General features: G+C 33.1%; 3 protein-coding genes across 4 annotated transcripts; 2 read left to right on the forward strand and 1 right to left on the reverse strand.

Moving 5' to 3' along the window:
* Positions 1 to 16,078: 16,078 nt before the first annotated feature.
* LOC121779460 (protein LPA2-like) lies at positions 16,079 to 18,333 on the forward strand. Its single transcript, XM_042176787.1, has 2 exons — positions 16,079 to 16,534; positions 17,963 to 18,333. Exons 1-2 carry the CDS (start codon positions 16,147 to 16,149, stop codon positions 18,106 to 18,108), a joined length of 534 nt encoding a protein of 177 aa, XP_042032721.1. The 5' UTR covers positions 16,079 to 16,146; the 3' UTR covers positions 18,109 to 18,333.
* Positions 18,334 to 18,766: 433 nt separating this feature from the next.
* Positions 18,767 to 20,333, forward strand: LOC121779459 (UDP-glucuronate 4-epimerase 3-like). The gene has a single exon (XM_042176786.1). The coding sequence runs from the start codon at positions 19,020 to 19,022 to the stop codon at positions 20,304 to 20,306; it is 1,287 nt and encodes a 428-aa protein (XP_042032720.1). The 5' UTR covers positions 18,767 to 19,019; the 3' UTR covers positions 20,307 to 20,333.
* Positions 20,334 to 20,694: 361 nt separating this feature from the next.
* Positions 20,695 to 22,524, reverse strand: LOC121778318 (40S ribosomal protein S20-2-like). Of its 2 annotated transcripts, none has more exons than XM_042175647.1 (4): positions 22,384 to 22,524; positions 22,167 to 22,297; positions 21,604 to 21,717; positions 20,695 to 21,049 (listed from the first exon to the last, which is right to left on the reverse strand). In XM_042175647.1, the coding sequence occupies exons 2-4, from the start codon at positions 22,276 to 22,278 to the stop codon at positions 20,907 to 20,909; spliced, it is 369 nt and encodes a 122-aa protein (XP_042031581.1). In that variant the 5' UTR covers positions 22,279 to 22,297; positions 22,384 to 22,524; the 3' UTR covers positions 20,695 to 20,906. The 2 variants fall into 2 exon arrangements, with proteins under 2 accessions (XP_042031581.1, XP_042031582.1); XM_042175648.1 differs by having other exon boundaries at positions 22,167 to 22,300; positions 22,384 to 22,522.
* Positions 22,525 to 22,943: the final 419 nt, after the last annotated feature.

The raw sequence follows: 22,943 nt of genomic DNA on the forward strand, positions 1-22,943 counted from the left end.
TGGAAGAGGGCATGATTGATCTTGAAAGCACTGGTCCTCGTCATCCCATTCCATTTCCAGAATCTGCAAAAATAAGATCCCAAAATAAGCAACATAAGATCAGAGATGTATAAGATAATATTAATAAACACTTTTTCTACTTTATTTTAATAATTATATATCGAAATCCTTTTGAAAATAGTCTATTTTATTGAAATGAAGATAATTTTTTATGCATTTTAAAAATTTAAAAAAAAACAAAAATAAATTGTTACCATGGCAACGCAGAATCCTGTTGAAGAGCAACAACACACTGCTTCTCCACCCCGCTTTCCTCATCGTTTAACCACGCCGGAAACTCCACCATTTCCTCGTCGAACGGAGAGCTCACAATATCCTCCTCAAGGCGTCTCTGCGCTTTCTTAGGCGGTGGAGGCGGCGATTCTCTCTCTCTCTCTCATGATTGTTTGCTTGAGGAAGCTGTGGATGTTAGCCCTTGATATATAGGGCTCATTTGCGTCATCATTTTCCTCCTTTTCCGAGTATGATCTCTTCGTATGATCTCTCTTGATTACGGATAGCTACATTGACACAAACCAGAAATTGAAATAAGCCGGTGAAATTTTTTTATGAAATAATAATAATAATAATAATAATATCTTATAAAATTATTTGATTATTGGTTTCCCTCATAATTAAGATAATTGAGAACGAGGGAATGAAACTAACAAAAGGAGGCTTCTCATTTAGAGGCATAGGGAAGAGGACACCATCGATCTTGAAGCATTGGTCCTCGTCATCCCATTCCATTTGTGGACTCTGCAAAATAAGATCTCAAAAATTTAAATACAGATGAGTGTGTGTGTGTTTATAAAATATTTTGTAGTCACAACTATGTGAACCGATATATATTATCGGATGATTTTGAGATAAAATCCTTACCTTCTCCATCTTTTGAGTCTCATTACTCTCGCGAAGCTGGAGTAGCCACATGCCTTGTAATCGTTGTGCGATCGCAAAGTTGCTTCGATTGTCGATGTTCGGGTACACTTCTCCCTCAATGGCTCTCGTGAGATTTCTAGCCATTCTTACAACATCTTCCTCCTATAATAAAAAAAATATAAGTACCAAAATTCTGAGAAAAAATATATATACAACTTTGTTTATGCAGAAGTTAACCATTTCCATAAAGATGAAATTTAATTGAATAAAAGGTTTATGCGATAATTAAATAACCAGATCTGAATATTCTAATTCAAGTATAAAATAACCATTCTATACAAATTTATAAAAAATAGTATTATACAAATAAATTAGAAATTCTAGTGAAACCCTAAAATTAAAATACATATATATATATATAAGTGTCTGTGTGTGAGAGAGAGAGAGGTGCATACATCTTCACTGGAATTGGATCCTGATGCCATTTTCTTGAAGAAAGTAAGCTATTTGAGAGGGAAGAGGCAAAGAAGAATGAAGCTAAGACAGAGAGAGATGAGTGAAATGTTTGTGAGTTGAGAGGGTATTTATAGATATCATTTGCCCAAAATAAGAATTAATCTTTAATTATGATGGAAAAAGCATCCTCTTATAATAAAAAGGCATACGATTCTCTTTACAGAAAAGATAGGGATCTTATTATTTATTTCAGATTTTAAAATTTAATATTAAATTTATTGTTTGGTGAAAGAGCAATTAATTATGACCTAAATATAAATAAAGCTTTTTTCTTGTGAAACTCTTATTATGTAGCTTACGATATTTGTCGTATGTAAGTTGTTGCGTGGTAGTTATCGCGACAATCTTTGTTGTTGGTTTCTGGTTAAAAACAAACCGTTAATCTAAAGTCACATTCTTTATTTGGTAAAATAATAACTTATTTAAATTAAACTATGCTTTTTCATGGCAAAACTCTTATTTTCGTAATTTACAACTATATTTATCATTTGTTGGTCATTGCACAATAATTATCACTATGATCTTTGTCGTTAGTTGACATTTGTCAAATATTTAATTTACACGGGCACCTTTTGAAATAAAATATGAAATTTATTATTTGGTAATAAAATAATTCTATAACTTCAACAATCTTTGTCGTCTTTTGGCCGTTAAACTATATTCCCTGTGGCAATGGTCTTTGTCGTTAGTTCACTATCATATTTATTATTTTTCGATAAAGTCACAACAATCTTTGTCGTTAGTTGCCAGTTAACAATTATTGTCTCAACGATCTTTATTATTTGTCATTAAAATCAACTTTATATTAAATTTCAAAATATAATGTTAAATTTATTTTTTGATAAAAGTGCAAATTTGGTATAAAGTTAAAATAAACTTGTTTTTTCATGGTAAAACTCATTTAAATAACTTTTATTTAACTGGTAAAATGTTTATTTTCTATCTAATAAGTTGAGTCATCAGGTAAATGGAAAATTATTACTAATTAGTTTAGGGGTATCTGAAATTGAACAGAATAGAAATTGGATCAGTAAAAAATGAAAACCAAAATAAAATAAGCTCAAATGATATTTTAATTTCATTTCTTCTAAATTGTAAGAAAGACCGATTAAATCCAATTTATTTAATTTCTTTTTCTCCATCTAATTCGAAACACCTAATAATGAAATATTTATTTATCACTTCCTTAATATTTCCTTTGATCATATTAATATGTAAAGAGTCGTAATTCTTTTTCTTCACCTAGCGATTCCATATATGATATATTCATTCAAAAATGTTAGTATAATATTTTACTTGAATTCGCCTACGTTAACTTCCCTATGTAGAATGAATTTGGTCTTTTATCATGTGTAGATGTAATCATACATAGGTTGGTGTATAATTAAGTGCAAGAAAAAGTCAAAATCCCAAAATAAAAAATAGTATGAAAAATTAAATTATAGTTACAACTTACAACCTTTTGAAATTAATGATGAGGAATAAAGAGCCAAATTCCAAAAACAAAAATGGTATGAAAAATTAAATTATTGTTACAACTTTTTGCTATTAATGATATGAGGAATGAAAAAAGTCAAAATGCCAAAACAAAATTAGCATTAAAAGTAAAATTCACAGTTACAGTTGTTTGCAATTAACTACTCCCTCCGTCCGCCATTAGGAGTCTCATTCCTTGGCGGCACGAGTTTTAAGAAATGTTAAGAAAAGTGAGTAGAAAAAAGTTAGTGTAATATGAGTTTCACTTATATATATTAGTTTTAAATGAAATATAAGTGGAATAAGTTAGTGGAATGTGAGACCCTATTATTATTTGGTAAAAGTGAACCGGGACTCCTATTCGCGGACGGAGGGAGTATACGAGGAAGAAAAGAGTCAAAATCCCAAAATAAAAATGACATGAATAATTATACTGCAGTTACAACTTTTTGCAATTAATGGTATGAGTGTGAAAAAAGAAATTTTGCAAAAATTATGAGAATACAATATAAAAAGTATAATCTTTTATGAAAAAATATTATATATTATCTAAAGAGTCGTGTAGTTGTATATATTTTTTAGAATTATGCTTTAATTATATATTTTTATTTAATTTCAAGAAAATTAATATCTACAGTATATTGAAATAAAATTTCTTCCTTAACCAACATTACGTAAATAACATTCTATAATTAAAAATTAAGGTTATGAAAGAAAAATAAAGAAAACATAACAGATAAAAAAAATTAGGAAAGAAAACTAAAAGGAAATAATCAAAATAAGAAAAAGAAAAGAGAACCAATTTAAGGTGGATTTTATCGAAAAAGTAAGAGATCGGAAAAAGAAAACTACAGTACTGTTATCATAGTCGTTGACCTTTTCAAATGAAATGTATTTTTTTTTTAATTTCTACATACTGAGTATAGATTAAAACTGAAACTAGTATATAAGTCTCATGGGCCCCTGCTCCTATCACCAATTGGTTTTAGGATGGAACCCATGGATTTCTATCAAAAATATATTTAAAGTTATAAAGAATCAAAATACACAAATCAAAATATATTTATCTCCTCAAAATTTCCTTTCTCACTCATATCATTAATCGAAAAAAGTTATAACGGTAATTAAATTTTCATGTCATTTTTTTTTGGGGATTTTAGCTCTTTTCTTCCTCATATTGTTAATTGCAAAAAGTTTTCATTGTAATTTAATTTTTTATGCTAGTATTATTTTGGGATTCTGGGATTTTTCTTCATATTATTAACAGTAAAAAATTATAACTGTAATTTAATTTTTAATGCTATTTTTATCTCAGATATTGCTCTTTTCTTTCTCATATCATTAATGACAAAAAGTTTTAACTTTATTTTAATTTTTTTTGCAATTTTTATTTTGGAATATTGTATTCATATCATTAATTGCAAAAAGTGGTAATGTAATTTAATTTATCATTCCATTTTTATTTTGGGATTTTGACTTCATATCATTCATTGCAAAAATTTGTAAATATAATTTATTTTTTCATTCCATTATTATTTTGGGTTTTGGTATTTTCTTCCTCTTAATTGTATATCAACCTATACGAGTATATCTACACATGAGATAAGAACAAATTCATTCTACATAGAGAAGTTAATATAGACTAATTCATCTATACTCAAATATTATACTAACATTTTTGAATGGATATATAAATCGCTAAGTGAAGATTAAAAAAAAAATATGACTCTTCGCAATTAACATATTAATTAATAAGAAATGAAATACTGTATTTGTTAATAACAGAAGAATTTTTTTTCATTAAAAACTATAATTTTCTTGAAATTAAATTAAAAAATACTCATATTTAATGCAGAAAGGTCATAACTCTTTTCCCACGCAAAAGGTCAAAATATCCTCTCACACACAGTCACACTCATGTTATTAATTGCAGAAAAAGTTGTAGCTATGTAATTAAATGCCATTTTTATTTCTTTCTACAAAGTGAAGTCAATGTGCTGATAAATAGTAGTAGTATATTTTAGAAAGAATATAATATATATGAAATCGTGAAGAAGAAAAAAGTTTGAAACTTTACATATATGAGATATGAACCACTAACAAAGTGATAAATTTATATACATTATTAGTAGGGGTTTCGAATTCAACGGAGTAAATAAATAAAATAAATTGGATTTAATTAATCAAATTTCACAACATATAAAAAGAAAGTAAAATAAAATATCAACTGATCTTAATCTATATTGGTTTTTATTTCTTTTACCGATCCAATTTCTATTCTGTTCGTCTTCAGACACTCCTAAACTAAATAGTTTATTTTCATATTCATTCAGAATTAAATGATTGTGACAACATAGGTGAAATGGTTTATGGACGAAAATAGATCATTATAAATTATAAAAATAAGAGAGTTTTAAATAAACAAGCTTAGTTCAGATCGAAATCAAAATTACTCTTTTTATAAATAATGAATTAACTACTTTCTATGTCCACAATTTGAGGTTTCACTTTAATTAAATCTGAATTTTAAGAAATAAGCCGACAAAGATAATTGTAAGTTGCAGAATAAGATTTTCTTCATGAAGAAACAAGTCATGTTTATTTTAAATCGGAATTATTATTTTACTAAACATTCAGTTTAAAAAATAATTCGAAAAAGCATGTGAATCCGATCAATTTTATGCAATAGTCAACGAACAAAAAAGATCGTTGTGACGGTTGTTGTTCAACGGCCAACAGGTCGTTGTGACGGTTATTGTTCGAAGTTCAATTAACGACAAATATCATCGTGACATTTATTATTCAACGACAAATCCTAAATCAACTATCAACTCAGAACAAAGATTGTTTTTACAGTTATTGTTCAACGGCCAACTAACGAAAAAGATTGTTGTGATATTCATTTACCAAATAATAAATATAATATTTAATTAGTCTATAATATTACCTGACAAAGATAGTTATTAGTTACCATTCAACAAGCAACAAACGACAAAATATCGTTTTAATAATTACTGTTCAACGACCAATAGATCGTTCTGACAGTTATTGCTCACCAACATTACAATAATAACATTAATTTTAAGAAATTGAATCTGAATCATTCTTTTACTAGAAAATGAATATAAAATTAAATTAACTAATAGTCCATAACGATAAACTAGCGACAAATATTGTCGTGACAACATCCGCTCAACGGCCAACATACGACAAAGATAGTTGTAATTAATCACTCAATATAAGAGTTTCACCATTAGAAAAAAGGTTAGTTCAAATATAGGTTCGGTGCAATTAGTCACTTAATAAGATTCCAGCATTAAAAGAAACAAGCTTAGTTTAAATTCACGTCCTAATTAATTACACTCTCACCAAATAATAAGTTTAAAATTAAATTTCAAAATCAGGGATGAAAAATAAAATTTGTCCCTCTCTATATAAAACAGAATCAATTGACTTTTTGTCTAAGGATTGGTTTTATCGTCTCAACATGCAATCCATCGTTGAGTCACAAGTTTTTTCAAGTATAGAGAGAAACAGTTGAAATACTAAGAACTAAAACTATTTTTTACGCCTTATTTTGAGCACTGCAAAAATAAATTCTAGGGCAAAAGCCATCTATAAATAGCAGTCTCAAATGTTCAACATTTCACTCATCTCTCTCACTCTCTCTCTCTCTCAACGCTTAGTTTCAGTCTCCTTAGCTTCATTCTCCTTTAAACATATCAGTTTCTTCAAGCAAATGGCTTCTACATCAAGCTCCAATGTAAACGTATGTATCTCTCTCTATCTATGTATCTCTATCTCTCTCTCTTCACTCGTGATGTTTATTTTGGGATCTGATTTTGCAGATTTCGCAAATGGAATGGAAATGGGATGAACAGTTCCGATGCTTTAGGGTCAATGGTGTCCTCTTCCCCGTGCCTCTAAATCAATGGCGTCCATTTGTTAGTTCAATTCACTCATTCTTAGCTTATTTATAATATTTATTTTCATGGTTATAACGTTGCAGAGGCGAAGGTCTCTCTCTCTAAGCAGAGAGATCTAGATATCGAATTTCTTTCCGGTGCGAAAAAGACATGAGATTCGATGTGTTCGAAGTTTTGTGCCTCATTTCCAGTCCCTAGATTCTTTGGGTGTTATTGTTTTCCTTGATTTCTAATTTCTTGTGTGTTGGCATAATTTTTAGGGTTTTGCTAGGATTTTTTATTTTTTTCTCTTTTTTCAGTTATTAATTAATTGATGCATGATTAGTTAATCCTTAGTTAGTGTATACATTCTTACCATGTTATTTTTAAAAATAATGCAAGTCAATATGATTTACAGGTCAGATACCTATCTTGGCATTAATAATGTTAATACCTGAAAGAGCAAAATCAGATCTGGCAGTTTAATTATCACATAAACTTTTATTCAATTAAATTTTATTTTTTGGAAATGGTTAGCTTCTACATAAACAAAATTGCATATATAACTAATATATTTTCTTAAATTTAATTGTTTTTTTACTACAGGAAGATGTTACAAGAAGGGAACGAACTCTTAAAAGAGCAACAAGAATGGAAAGTAAGCTGCATTCTTGTCGAGTCTTTTACTGTGCGGCTATGTGCAAAAATGTGTTGGTAATGAAAGAGGTATATATACATAATTATGAATACGAAATAGTATTTTATTGTGCTTGAATACCAAGCATTGTAACATAGCGTTGCTTCTATCATTATAGGTTAGCACAGAAAACTATATTTTCTATGGTTTGACTCCTTTTGAGAAGGACGGGAAGAGGAAGATAAGGGCGAAGGAAACTGATCGCCAACAAATCGGGGAGCTATCTCCCGTTGTGGGAGAAGTTTACCCAGATATCGACAATAAAAGCAACCTTTCGATCGCACAACGATCAGAAGGCACTTGGCAAGTCCAGCCTCGCGAGCGTACTGGGTCGCAGAAGATGGAGAAGGTAATGGATCGCACAACATAGTTTAAATTTATAACAATAAACAAATTGTTTTTAAAAAAAGAAAAAAAAATACTAGCACACAACGGCACAGTTTTTGCACAGTTTTTGCACTGCACGGGTTGCTATGATTTTCTTCACAATAAAGGATCTTGCTCCTAAGGATTCTATCTTAAAATCAATTGATAATAAATTAATGCATGAAATTTATATATTGGTTCAGTTTGCTATTTATTTTTACTCATTGTTAAATATTTCATTTTCCTAATAAATTAAAATATTATTTTTTAATTTCAGTTTTATATGCACCAAAGCGTCCAAAAAACTATGAGGTCGATGAATGAGGTGGCCACATTCATCTTATACAACGCAATTTACTAAAATTTGGTGAGTTATTTTCAATAGTTCTTATTTTCAAAAAATTCTTGTTTTGATACATACATTCTAACATTTATTTCAAAATTATTTTTTCAGGGTATGAATCCATATCAGCTGATTTTAAATAATATGCTGTATTCCGATTTCTCAAATTAGAGTGAATATGCAATAATGACTTCTCCGTAATTGTGTATTTTTCAAATGCATAGTGCTTTTCTTTATTTATTTACTTATCTGTTCTTACAATCTGCTAAATTCTTGAGGGGTCAGGATTGAATTAATAAGGTTTCACCATTAAGAAAACAAGTTAGTTTAAATTTAAGTCATAATTAATCACACTTTCACCAAATAATAAATTTAACATTAAATTTCAAAATTTGAGATAAAAAAAATAAGATCTCTATCTTTCTCGATAAAGAGAATCATTTGAATTTGCTTACGAGAGGAAGCTTTTCCCATAAGAACATGCAATCTATGTATTTTTCATCATAATTTCCAGTTGTCTATGTGTCCTTGTGTGATTTATTTCATTTTTATATAAGTTATAAATGTGATTTTTTAAAGTTTTTAAATACGCGATATATAACATGAAGATGGAGAAGAAAGGGATTCTGATTAGGATCCTCACCTACACTGGGCTGTGCAAAAATTGGGCAAAAATTGTGACAGTGTGGGCTATTTTTACTTTTTTAAACTTTTTATTTATTGCAAAAGTTATAATCGTGTATTTTAATTTTTTATATCATCTTTATTTTGGGATTTTGGCTCTTTGTTCCCCTTTAATTTATTATACACCAACCTGTATATCTGCCTATGAGACGAGATAAGAATGAATTAATTATGCAAAGAGGAGTTAATGTATGCTGATTCATAAAATTATTACATTTTTAGTGAATATATTAATCGCTAAGTGGAAAAAAATGTGATACTTTACATATTCTGAGATATGAAATATTAATGAAATAAAAATTAATACTCCTACATTATTAGTATATAGGGGTTTTGAAATAAGTGGAGAAAAGAAATTAAACAAATTGGATTTAGTTAATCAGCTTCTACAATTTAGAAAACAAAAGGAAAAGAAGAAAACAATATAAAATGGGCTTAATTTATATTGGTTTTTATTTTTTTTACCGATCCAATTTCTATTATGTTCGTCTTCAGACACTCCTAAACTAAATAATTTAGTTTCATAATCATTCAAAATTAAATGATTGTGACAACTTTGGTGAAATTGTTTATGGAAGAAAATAGATCATTATAAATTATGAAAATAAGAGAGTTTTAAAGAAACAAACTTAGTTCAGATCAAAATCAAAATTATTCTTTTTATAAATAATGAATTAAATACTTTCTATGTCCACAATTTTAAACTTTACTTTAATTAAATCCGAATTTTAAGAAATAAGCCGACAAAGATAATTGTGAGATGCAGAATAAGAGTTTCTCCATGAAGAAACAAGTCGTGCTTATTTTAAATCAGAATTATTCTTTTACCAAATATTCAGTTTAACAGAGTATCATTTGACTTTGCGGTTTTATCATCTCAACTTGCAATTCATGGTTGAGTCACAAGTTTTTTCAAGCACAACGAAAAACAGTTGAAATACTAAGAACTAAAGCTATTTTTACGCCTTATTTTGAGTACTGCAAAAATAAATTCTTAGGCAAAGGCCATCTATAAATAGCAGTCTTAATGTTCAACATTTCACTCATCTCTCTCACTCACTCTCTCTCTCTCAACACTCAGTCTCCTTAGCTTCATTCTCCCTTAAACATATCAGTTTTGTGCCTCATTTTCAGTCCCTGCATTCTTTGGTTTTTATTGTTTTCCTTGATTTCTAATTTCTTGTGTATGGTATAATTTTTAGGATTTCACCAGGATTTCGAAGTTTTGTGCCTCAACGGCCAACATACGAACTCTTAGAAGAGCAACAAGAATGGAAAGTAAGTTGTATTCTTGTCGAGTCTTTTACTGTGCGGCTATGTGCAAAAATGTGTTGGTAATGAAAGAGGTATATATACATAATTATGAATACGAAATAGTATTTTATTGTGCTTGAATACCAAGCATTGTAACATAGCGTTGCTTCTATCATTATAGGTTAGCACAGAAAACTATATTTTCTATGGTTTGACTCCTTTTGAGAAGGACGGGAAGAGGAAGATAAGGGCGAAGGAAACTGATCGCCAACAAATCGGGGAGCTATCTCCCGTTGTGGGAGAAGTTTACCCAGATATCGACAATAAAAGCAACCTTTCGATCGCACAACGATCAGAAGGCACTTGGCAAGTCCAGCCTCGCGAGCGTACTGGGTCGCAGAAGATGGAGAAGGTAATGGATCGCACAACATAATTTTAGTTTATAACAATAAACAAATTGTTTTTAAAAAAAAGAAAAAAAAAAACAGCACACAACGGCACAGTTTTTGCACAGCACAGCACAAGTTGTTATGATTTTCTTCACAATAAAGGGTATTTCTCCCAAAGATTCTATCTTAAAATCAATTGATAATAAATTACTACATGAAATTTATATATTGGTTCAGTTAGCATTTATTTTTACTCAGGTTTAATTATTTCATTTTCCTAATAAATCAAAATATTATTTTTCAATTTCAGTTTTATATGTACCAAAGCGTCCAAAAAACTATGAGGTCCATGAATGAGGTGGCCACATTCATCTTATACAACGCAATTTACTAAAATTTGGTGAGTTATTTTCAATTGCTCTTATTATAAAAAAAAATATTGTTTGTATACATGCATTCTAACATTTATTAAAATTATTTTTCCGGGTATGAATCGGAATGCTAACTATATCAACTGATTTTAAATAATATGTTGCATTCCGATTTCTCAAATTAGAGTGAATATGCAATAATGACTACTCCGCAATTGTGTATTTTTCTAATGCTTAGTACTTTTATTTAAGAAATATTTTAGTAGAAATATTAGATATTTTAGTAAATTTTCTAGAGTGTGGATATTATTTAAGAAATGTCTAGATTTTTATAGATAAATATCTAGATATTTAGAATATAAAAGTATTAAGTAGAGCATTCTAGAAAGAGTTAGAGTGCCTATAAATAGGAGTGATTTGTAACATTTTGTACAAGTTAATAACTTGAGAGAGTTTGAGGAATAAAGTGTCCTTAGTTTTCCCATATTACCTCTTCTAAACCATTTTCCGTATATTTCGCTCATTCACCTCTCAAATATTTCCTCCAAACTTAATTACTCCTCTAATATATATCTATATTTCCTCCAAACTAAATTATTCCTCTAACATATATCTTATATATTCCAACAATAGGTTCGTTGCTATTAGTCACTTAATAAGATTGCGTCATTAAATTCTATATATTCCACTCATTCTTCTCTCAAATATTTCCTACAAACTAAATTACTCATCTAACATATATTTTATATATTCATATTTTCTCCAAACTAAATTACTCATCTATAATATATCTTATATATTCCAACAATAGGTTCGTTGCAATTAGTCACTTAATAAGATTGCAGCATTAAATGAAACAAGCTTTGTTTAAATCCAGGTCCTAATTAATTACATTCTCATCAAATTATAAGTTTAAAATTAAGTTTCAAAATCTGGGATGAAAAATAAAATTTGTGTCTCTCTATATAAAAAAGAATCATTTGACTTTATGTCTAAGGATTGGTTTTATCATCTCAACATGCAATTCAGGGTTGGGTCACAAATTTTTTCAACCATAGAGAGAAACAGTTGAAATACTAAGAACTAAAGCTATTTTTTACCCCTTATTTTGACTACTGCAAAATAAATTCTTAGGACAAAGAAGTCTCAGTGTTTAACATTTCACTCATCTCTCTCACCCTCTCTCTCAACACTCGGTTTCAGTCTACTTAGCTTCATTCTCTCTTATACAAATCAGTTTCTTCAAGCAAATGGCTTCTACATCAAGTTCGTAAACATATGCATCTCTCTCATGATGTTTATGTTGGGATTTGATTTTGCGGATTCAAGAATTGGAATGGAAATGGGATGAACAGTTCCGATGCTTTAGGGTCAAGGGTGTCCTCTTCCCTGTGCCTCTAAATCAAAGGGCGTCCATTTGTTAGTTTAATTCACTCATTCTTAGCTTATTTATAATATTTATTTTCGTGGTTATAACGTCGAAGAGGCGAATCTCTCTGTAAGCAGAGAAATCTAGAAATGGAACTTCTTTGTCCTCTCTGTAAGCAGAGAGATCTAGAAATGGAACTTCTTTGTCGCGGGGAAAAGACATGAGATTCGATGTGTTCGAAGTTTTGTATCTCATTTTCAGTCTCTAGACTCTTTGGTTCCTTGATTTCTAATTTCTTTGTCGTGGGGAAAATAGCACACAACGGCACAATTTTTGCACAGCACGGGTTGCTATGATTTTTTTATGGTAGAGGATCCTTCTCCCAAGGATTTTATCTTAAAATCAATAGATAATAAATTACTTTAATTACTTTATTCTCTTAATACATTAAAATATTATTTTTCAATTTCAGTTTTATATGCACCAAAGCGTCCAAAAAACTATGTGGTCGATGAATGAGGTGGCCACATTCATTTTATACAACTCAATTTACTAAAATTTGGTGAGTTATTTTCAATTGTTATTATTTTAAAAAAATTGTTTGTATACATGCATTCTAACATTTATTTCAAAATTACTTTTCAAGATATGAATCAGAATGCTGATCTTATCCATTCATTTTAAATAATATGTTGTATTCCGATTTAGAGTGAATATGCAGTAATGACTTCTCCGTAATTATGTATTTTTCAAATGCTTAGTGCTTTTATTTATTTACTTATCTGATTCTTATGTTATTACAATCTGCTAAATTACTCTATATGGGTCAGGATTGAATTAATAAGGTTTCACCATTAAGAAAACAAGTTAGTTCAAATTTATGTCATAATTAATCACACTTTCACCAAAAAATAAATTTAAAATTTGAGATAAAAAATAAGATCCCTATCTTTCCCGATAAAGAGAATCATTTGACGAGAGGATGCTTTTCTCATAAAAACATGCAATCTATGTATTTTTCTTCATAGTAGTATTTATTTCCAGTTGTTTATACATCCTGATGTGATTTATTTCATTTTTATATAAGGTATAAATATGATTTTCTCAAGTTTTTAAATACGCTGTATATGGCATGAAAGTGGAGAAGATAATGATTCTGACTAGGATCCTCACCTACACTGGGTTGTGCAAAAATTGTGCCAGTTTGGGCTATTTTTTCTTTTTAAAACTTTTTATTTATTGTAAAAGTTATAATCATGTAATTTAATTTTCTATATCATTTTTATTTCAAGATTTTGGCTCTTTCTTCTCCTTAATTATTCACCAACCTGTATATCTGCATATGAGACAAGAGATAAGAATGAATTAATTATGCAAAGAGGAGTCAATGCATGCTGATTCATATATATTTATAAAATTATTACATTTTTAGGGAATATATTAATCGCTAAGTGGTAAAAAATTAATACTCCTATATTATTAGTATATAGGGGTATTGAAATAAATGGAGAAAAGAAATTAAATAAATTGAATTTAGTTAATCAACTTTTATAATTTAGAAAACAAGAGGAAAAGAAAAAAAATATCAAATGAACTTAATTTATTTTGGCTTTTGATTTTTTTACCTATCCAATTCTATTAGGTTCGTCTTCAGACAATCCATTACTATATAGTTTATTTATATAGTCATTTAGAATTTGCATGTTAATTAGGTACTGTCGTAAATGATTTCAAATACTAACAAGTATGAACCACAAATTCAGACAGTTGTGACAATTATTGTGAAATAGCTTATGGCCGAAAAAAGATCTTTATTAATAGAGTTCAAAGAGACAAGCTTAGTATAATTGTAAATCAAAATTATAACAAATACTCACTTTATTTCGCTAAAAATTTTAAGAGATGTAAAAAAAAATTGGATAATAAGTATTAATGCAACTAGGGCTGGCAATTTTTAACACGACACGAACCGGCACGAAATTAATGGGTTTGGGTCAGAGCTTATTGGGTTCGTGTCTTTATCGGGTCGACCCATTAAGGACACGAAAATTTCGTGTCGTGTTCGTGTCGGGTTCGTGTTATCCGTTAATAAATAATATTTTAATATTATTAATTCTTATTATTTTCATTTTTCAATATTTATTAAATTGACTCTCATAGTCTTATATGGTCATATCTCATTTAAATCATTTAAATATTTAATCACTTTCCAATACGTGTTGTTATCGTGTCGTGTTGACCCGAAGTGGTTCGTGTCGTTAATGGGTTCGTGTCGTTAATGGGTTCGTGTCGTGTTCGTGTCTGAGGGTAGCGGGTCGTGTTCGTGTTCGTGTTTGGGGTTTTCTTAACAGGTCGTGTTCGTGTTTGTTGTTATCGTGTTCATGTCGTTATCATGTCGACACGATAACGACCCGACACGCACGATTTGCCACCCCTAAATGCAACGCCCCAGCCCAATAAACGACAAAGATAGTTACAAGTTACAAGCCACGTTTATCTAATTAATGTTGGCGACCATTGCGACAGTTATTGTTCCGAGTCCAACTAACGACAAAGATCATTGTGACCTTTATTATTCAAGTACAAATACAACTGTCAGCTGACGACAAAGACCTCTTTTAGAGTTATAGTCCAGCGGCCAAGTAACGACAAAGATTGCTTTGACAGTTATACGACAAAGATTATGTATATCAGAATTATTCTTTTACTACCAAATAAAGAATACTTCATCCATCCCCTGAGAGTATGAACATTTAGTTTGATACAAGTTTTAAAGTATTATTCTTTTATTACCAAGCATTGCTAGTTCGGGCCTCGAGTGCTTTTCTCGAAAAATATTTTAAATTCATCCTGATTTTCTAGATTAGGGACTGGCATATACAAAGTCTTTCAAGCATTTCATGGCAGTATGGTGCGGGTTACTTTAGCACCATAGTACTTGGTGCCCGAACATCGACTCGAGGCATTTACTCAAACCCTTCTTATCCAAAAGGGGCATCTTTCGACTAAGACTCGCTTGCCATGTCCCTCAGGACCCACAAGGGATATTACATGAATGTTCATATGCTATCCATTGACTAGACTTTTGACCTGATCTTAGGTCACCGACTCACTCTCTGTGAATGAATCTTACTTATCTACTATCTTCATCCATACTCAAATAGTTTTTTACCCTAAAAATTAATCATTATTCATTTTTGATACTCCCTCCATCTCACGGTAAATGAAGCGGATTATCTTTTGGATTGTCTCACTATAAATGAAGCATTTTTTTAATAGAAAAAATAACACTTCATCTCTCTCTTACTTTATCTTCTTTCTTATCTTTTCTCTATATTTTTTTCTCACTCCTACTTTATTCTTTCTTCATTTAACCACTAAACTCCATTGTCTAAAAACGCCTAAAAGAAATACTCCAGATGGGACGGATGGAGTATTATGGTTCATCACTTTTCCACACTCTGTCTCCTATTATCTCTCATATTTATCACTTGATGGAAGCACCATTGCACCCTCTGCTAGACCAACTCGAGGCATTTTTCCCAACCTCTTCTTACCATGTAAAACTAGGCCACCTTATATTCTCAAATCGATAACTATCTTTCGACTAATCTAATATGTTATGTCCCTCGACCCAGAAAGATATTCACATATTGTCCATCGACTAGTGCCTTCGAAAAGATCTTAGGCCCCAACTCGGTCCATACTCAATATCCTTTTTCAATATAGATATGAGATGTCACATTGAGCTAACATAGAAGAACAAAATTGAAATTATTATGGATCTAAAATAAAAGAATAGATAAAAGGGGGAAGAGTGAGGTGTCACAACCACTGAAACTAACTAAACTGAAAATGGCGCTAATACTTCACCCATCGCCATCCTCATCTTCATCGTTTACCACCAATAAACCCAATCCCCTCTTCCACGCACCCCTCCGCCCCAAGTTCCGCATCAAATTCCAGCTGGAAGAAGAAACCCCTTCGACCCAATCCACAGAGAAGCCCGGGAATCCGCCTCCGGGTTCGGGATTCGGCGCCTCGGCAAAGAAGAAGCAGTCGAAAGGGAAGAGAGAGAGGGCTTCAATTATCCGCAGAGAGCCTATGGAGAAGCCGAGATTCGTGTCGGCGCAGGAGGCGGCTCGTGTGGAGGAGCTGAGTAAGAACGAGAGCGCTTTCCTGCTTGCTTGGTCGGGCCTCGGCGCGATTATTCTGGTCCAGGGCATTGCTCTTGCCGCTTCAGGTTTTGATTTTTGGAATTGGCTTGTTTAATTTCTTCAGCTTAATTGCGTTAATTGGGAGTTTATTAGGTTTGTTGAATTAGTTTGTTCATGCTTCAGGTTTTGATTTTGAGAATTGGGGCATTTTGGTGGTAATTTGTGCCCCTTTTGTTTGATTAGGGTTTATCTTTAGCTTGATTGAGAGTTTACTTGGTTTGTTGAATTGGATTGTTCATGCTTCAGGTTTTGATTTGGAGAATTGGGATATCTTTGTGATAATTTGGGCATCGTTTTGTTTGATTAGGGTGTATCTTTAGCTTAACTGAGAGTTTATTAGGTTTGTTGAATTAATTTGTTCATGCTTTTGGTGGTCTTATTGTGTATTGGGCTTTCGTTTATTGATGCTGTTTTTGTTATTGTGAAGAATATTATATGTGAGGTTTAAGATGGGAATTGGTGATGGAACAAAGTTGAATTAGAATTTCCACAGATGGTCTATTGCGGGCTTCGTTGTGTTCGCCTCTCTCTCGCTTGATTCTTATCCAATATGCCAATTCATTTTTGGTTATAATAAGGTAGGATTTAGGAATGTGGCTTGTATCTTGACAAAGAGTTCATGAAATGAAGGAGCAATCTTGATAGTTTCTTCTTTATCCGGTTCTGTTTACTGCTTCGCGTGATTGGATATTAATTCATTTTATCAGTTTGTTGAACTTTGGGGTGGGGCTTCTTATGTTACTTATCAATGATCATCGTTAGTTTCAGTATCGGCATTGGAATGGTATCCTAGAAGCTAGGAATAACGTGTTCTAAGAGATTATTGGAGTAGGTGTGTGGTTTAATTAGCATTTCTTGGTAGTAACCACATGTCGTGAGTATGCTTTACTTTGTCAAATTAGACCAACGGGTCGTCTTCTGTGAAGAAAACCGACACATCATTATCAATATCATCAGTTCAAAATATTGGTTGTAACTTGAATCTTAGTCTCTTAGTATTTGATGTGTGAAATGCGTATTTATTTCTTATTTTGTTGATGAATTAGTTGTTTGGTGTGATTTATCACTCTTCTTGTGAATTATTTTGGGATACGGTATCCTATATATAGCGATAGGCGAATGCGTTGGAAATGAAATGTAGTCGAACAACTTCTGACTTAAGGACAAGATCTAGTTTACGTTTGAAAGGTCTTGTTTGCTATCAATAGTTTGCAGTTGTGGTAGATGCACTGTCAATATTGTTGCGTTATATTTTTCGTGGACTTGAGGAAAAATGAGTGGCTAACAAAGCTCGATTACAGATAGAAGAAAACCATTTCAGCAAAAGAAATCCTAACATAGCTTTAATATTGCTTTCGTGATTGATAAAATTGTTTTGTTTGTATGCAAGACACTTGATTTGTTGTGAATCTGAAGCTGCAGCAGGTGCCGTTAACTTGCTATTTTATTTGCAGGTTTTCTACCAGAAGCATGGGATGGCTTCTTGGTCAAGTACCTCTACCCGTCCTTCACTCCTACCGTCTTCTTGTTTGTTGCTGGGACCGTTATATATGGTGTTTCGAAGTATTTGCAGAACGAGAAATCTGAAAGTGAAAACTGAACCTCAATCGGTTGGAAGCCATTGCTGTTGCTATCGGGCCATTATAACCGGTTAGTTCTCGGCTGTTCATAGCTTGTAGTGCTCGTCTCCGGAAATTCATAGTGACATTTCAAGAAACGGTCATATATGAGAACATTTTTATCTGATTGTGATGAATTTATGTTGAATAGCCCTTCTACTATGATATTCATTGCCTTGAATTGATATGCAATTCGATTTACCCTACTATGTTGCCTTCTTGTACCTTCAGGCTTCAGCAACTTATAAAATTACGAGTTTTGGTCAAATTATTTAATTTTCCGCAGTCTGTCTCATCTATGCATACAACGACGTCTTCTAGTGATGCTTGAAACATCTTTTCATTAAAACAAAAAAAGAAAATAAGGAACGGAAAAGAAAATTACATATTATAATGATATCATGTCGTTTTGTGCATGAATGAGACAGCCACGAAACACTGAATTTTCATGATTTCAAAATAGAGGGAAATTGTTATTTTTGTGTTTGAAGTGTAACCTTCTATTAATCCTATTTCCTACATTTCTTCGATATGCTTATAACTTCTATTTAGGATAATTCATTTTTCTTATTTTCTTAATTATCATCTAGCATATACTTAATCTTTCGTTTGATGAGTGTTATAAGAAAAAAATTATTAAGTTATAGTACAAAAATGCAGACCGGATTCTTCTGCTAAATTCTTGGAACTGGTAATCAAATTTCATCCCCTCTCTCCATTTCATCCCTCACTTTTCCTTTGAGATATTCACGTTTGTTTCTCTCTCCTAATCTTTCATTCAAGAAACCAACCCTTTGCAGAAACGAAATTCATGCAACGATTCTCTCTCTGATTCTTTTGCAGCTTTCTTTGAATACATTCATGATATAAATCCAACGAAATATTGTTCACGATGGCCAGCGACCGGTCGCTCTTCATCCAACGGAGATGGAGTTTTTTCCCGACCCCTCGCCTGATCTTTTGGATGTCGATTTTTGCCGCCTTGATCTTGTTCCTCTTCTTCCACTCGCCCCCGGATCTCTCCCCTGACCGCCGCGCCCTAGCCGCCTCATGGGGCGGTCATAGTTGGGAGCGCCGCGTCCTGGACTCAGGCCGCCCCCTCTACAAAGGGGAGGTGTCAGCCTCCGGTGGCCGTGGCCACCTCTCCGTCCTTGTGACTGGCGCCGCGGGTTTCGTGGGCAGCCACGTCGCCCTGGCCCTAAGGCGCCGCGGCGACGGCGTGGTGGGCATGGACAACTTCAACAGCTACTACGACCCCTCCCTAAAACGCGCCCGCCGCAAGCTCCTCGACCGGGCGGACGTGTTTGTTGTCGAGGGCGACATCAACGACGCCGCCCTCCTCAACAAGCTCTTCGACATCGTGGCCTTCACGCATGTCATGCACCTTGCGGCCCAAGCCGGGGTCCGCTACGCCATGCACAACCCTGGCGCGTACGTCCATAGCAACATCGCGGGCCTCGTCAGCGTATTTGAGGCGTGCAAGGCTGCCAACCCGCAGCCCGCGGTCGTCTGGGCCTCGTCGAGCTCCGTATACGGCCTCAACTCGAAGATCCCATTCTCCGAGAAGGACCAGACGGACAAACCGGCGAGCTTGTATGCCGCGACCAAGAAAGCCGGCGAGGAGATCGCGCACACGTACAACCACATCTACGGTCTCTCGATAACCGGGCTGAGGTTCTTCACGGTGTACGGGCCATGGGGGCGGCCCGACATGGCCTACTTTTTCTTCACCAAGGACATCCTCAAGGGGAAGCCCATCTCCATATTCGAAGGCCCTCACCACCAGAGTGTGGCGAGGGACTTCACGTATATTGACGACATCGTCAAGGGCTGCCTGGCTTCCATTGACACCGCGCAGCAGAGCACGGGTAGCAGCGGGAAGAAGAAGGGACCCGCGCAGCTGCGTGTGTATAATCTTGGTAACACCTCGCCCGTGCCGGTGAGCAAGCTTGTGAGCATACTCGAGAAGCTGTTGAAGACGAAGGCGAAGAAGCATGTGCTGCCAATGCCACGCAACGGCGATGTCGTGTGTACGCATGCGAATATCAGCCGGGCGCACAAGGAGCTGCACTACAAGCCTACCACTGACTTGCAGGCTGGTCTTAAGAAATTTGTACGTTGGTATCTTGATTACTACTCTGGAAACAGAAAGAGGCTTTATTGGTTAACTCATATTTGATTTTTTTTTTTGTTGCGTATATTATTTAGGGAGAGTTGTAAAGTTTGTTGCATTTTATTGGAATGTTCGAGGATTCTTTAATTTGTTAACTGCGATAAAAATTACTTCCTATGTCCAATATAAGTATCATTTCTACTTCCCATATCCAATAAAAGTAATTCAAAATCTCAGTTTTTCAACTCACTTTTTAAAACTCATGCTCTAAAAAATGAAGTAAGACTCATTGGTGAACGAAGGGAATATATTTTGATCATTTAAGCTTTCCATTTGATAAGAAGAAATCAAGAAAAAACACTGCATGATGAATATATTCAGAATTCAAACTTCATTTCACAAGATATGATTAATCAAATCCTACTAGTGAAGAGTGACAATGTGGATATCAAGATTAAGATGAAAAAACAGCAAGGCTGTCACATAAACTGAATTCCATATCTCAACAATAAAAAAGTATTCGACGTAAATATAAAGGAGTCTAGGATATTCAAAATTGTGAACAGTCAAAAGAACTCGTATAACAGCCTTGCACCATATATGCGGCTCAAGGATTTCTGGCTTAAATTTAGATAACAAAAGCAGAAACAGGTAAATAAGATGCGTCTAAGAATCTGCAATTGTGACTTCGACCTCTACACCAGGTTCAATGGTAATTGAGGTGATCTGCTTCACGACATCGGGTGAGCTGAAAAGGTCAATCACTCGCTTGTGAACCCTAAGCTCAAACCTATCAAAGGTGTTGGTACCTGCAGAAACAAGATTCAGGCACCAGTCGATTATTCAAATGTTCCAATGAAAAAAAGTAGGATCAGTCGATTAAGATGGTCCAATATGTATTGCTAAAAAATAAGATATGTATCCGGTTAATCATTCAAAATGAAGAAAGACACATTGCTCAAAATGCAGACTTTTACAGGATGAATAAAGGTTGCTTTAGTGAGGAGATTCATTTTAGGTATGTTCTAATTTCTGTAGCTGCTATACTTAACGAGTGTACCCTTAATCAAACTTGCAATTACTGAAGACCAAAGACATGATAAAAGCTATACAACAAAACATGCAGTCTACTAAAAAAGGAGGAACAGATTGAAAACAAACAGTTGAGCTTATATAAGAGCAATAGCTTTATAATGAACAATACCAAAATAACCACACAATATTACTAATGGTAAAAAGACCTTAATGAGGCGGCATAAATGAAGAAACTTTTACTAAGAACACCACAATAAACACTCAAATTCCAAATAAAATGATGCATTGAACAGAAACTCAATAAGAAAATGCAAGAAAGTATTTTTACCTTCACCACAAGGAGATTTCCTAGTAGTGATCTTGAGAACCTTAGTGGGCATTCTCACTGGTCCCTTGACTCTGAGCCTCTTGTCCTTGGCACCACGCACCAAGTCGGCACAGACTGAAAGCATCAATCATCGGTACATCAGGAAAAACATCGCTACGCAGACAAGGCATACAATGCCATAAACATACTAGTAATATTTCAGCTTTACAATGGAGAAATTAACAACATGAATAGTATCTATCAAGAAAAGTAAGCATAGATACGCACTCCAAAATCCTAAAACAACAGACACTTTACCAATACTGAAAACCAGTGGACCTCCCATGTTGAAGAGAGTGTTTGGTTCAATTCTGATCAACCCATTCCAGAACAAACAAAAAGATTAAAAATCAAACATTTTTCTATCTCTCTACCTCTCTTCCCTATAAAATTTATGCTAAATTCTCAATCACAACCTAACATTACAAGGTAAATTTAAAATAGATGATCTCTATATTATTGAATACAAACAGAGCATAACAAATTGAGTATTCCATAATCATTGAAACAAAAAAAGTGTATACCTTTCTCCAAATTCTTCACGTTCTTGGAAGAAAGTGTAATACGAATCTTGTGAATCTGCTCCAGGGGCTCCTCTAGCCCTGGCTTTGAGTGTTTAACCGCTGCGAACGCCATGATTCAATCGAGCTTCTTTCTTCTGTCAAAACAGCAGATAGTGAAAAATTAAAACTTTTTGGTAATAGTATCAGATTAAATTAACACAACTACTGAGATCCGTACCGGAAGAACGGAGCGCGACGGCGGGAGGCGGAGGTTACTGTCGACTGCTCCAAGCTGAGCTGATAACAAATGTTGGATGAGATTATAAATCTAGGGTTAGGGATTTTATATTTTTTATTCTTATCAATTTCTATTGTTTATGGGCTTCTGTTCTTCAATTTAGCTGAAGAGTAGGCATGTGTATTGAAAGTTAGGCCCAATATATGGATATTTAGAAAATAAATTAATTAAGAGTATAATTTGTATTAGTGGGTTTTTAGTCTTTTGTGAATGAAAAAAAAAAAGATAAAAGAAAATGTCATTTTGGAGATTTATTCAAAATTTGCTTTGTAGAGGTGGAGATCTGGGTGCGGTTTGAGAAATTTCAGAATAAGGGGTTAAATTCGCTAACCTTTCGTAATTAGGGATTCAATTCGCTCATCTTTCGTAATTTGGGATCGATGCATGCGTATTCTTCAGAATAAGGGATCTATGATATTTAATCATTTATCAATTGCCTAAATTACCCTCTTCAAATTTTTAACTAAAGAAGCAACCGACAGCCTTTGCGATCACTCAAT

The sequence above is a fragment of the Salvia splendens genome, chromosome 19 (genome assembly GCF_004379255.2).
Source record: "Salvia splendens isolate huo1 chromosome 19, SspV2, whole genome shotgun sequence".
NCBI lineage: Eukaryota > Viridiplantae > Streptophyta > Magnoliopsida > Lamiales > Lamiaceae > Salvia > Salvia splendens.

Bases quoted from the DNA above. Each gene is read 5' to 3' on its own strand.
- LOC121779460 (XM_042176787.1), top strand. From the start codon at position 16,147: ATGGCGCTAATACTTCACCCATCGCCATCCTCATCTTCATCGTTTACC. The intron at 16,535-17,962 runs GTTTTGATTTTT...TTTTATTTGCAG, and splicing joins CATTGCTCTTGCCGCTTCAG to GTTTTCTACCAGAAGCATGG.
- LOC121779459 (XM_042176786.1), top strand. From the start codon at position 19,020: ATGGCCAGCGACCGGTCGCTCTTCATCCAACGGAGATGGAGTTTTTTC.
- LOC121778318 (XM_042175647.1), bottom strand. From the start codon at position 22,278: ATGGCGTTCGCAGCGGTTAAACACTCAAAGCCAGGGCTAGAGGAGCCC. The intron at 21,718-22,166 runs GTATACACTTTT...TGATGCTTTCAG, and splicing joins CGTGAAGAATTTGGAGAAAG to TCTGTGCCGACTTGGTGCGT. The intron at 21,050-21,603 runs GTAAAAATACTT...TTGTTTCTGCAG, and splicing joins GAAATCTCCTTGTGGTGAAG to GTACCAACACCTTTGATAGG.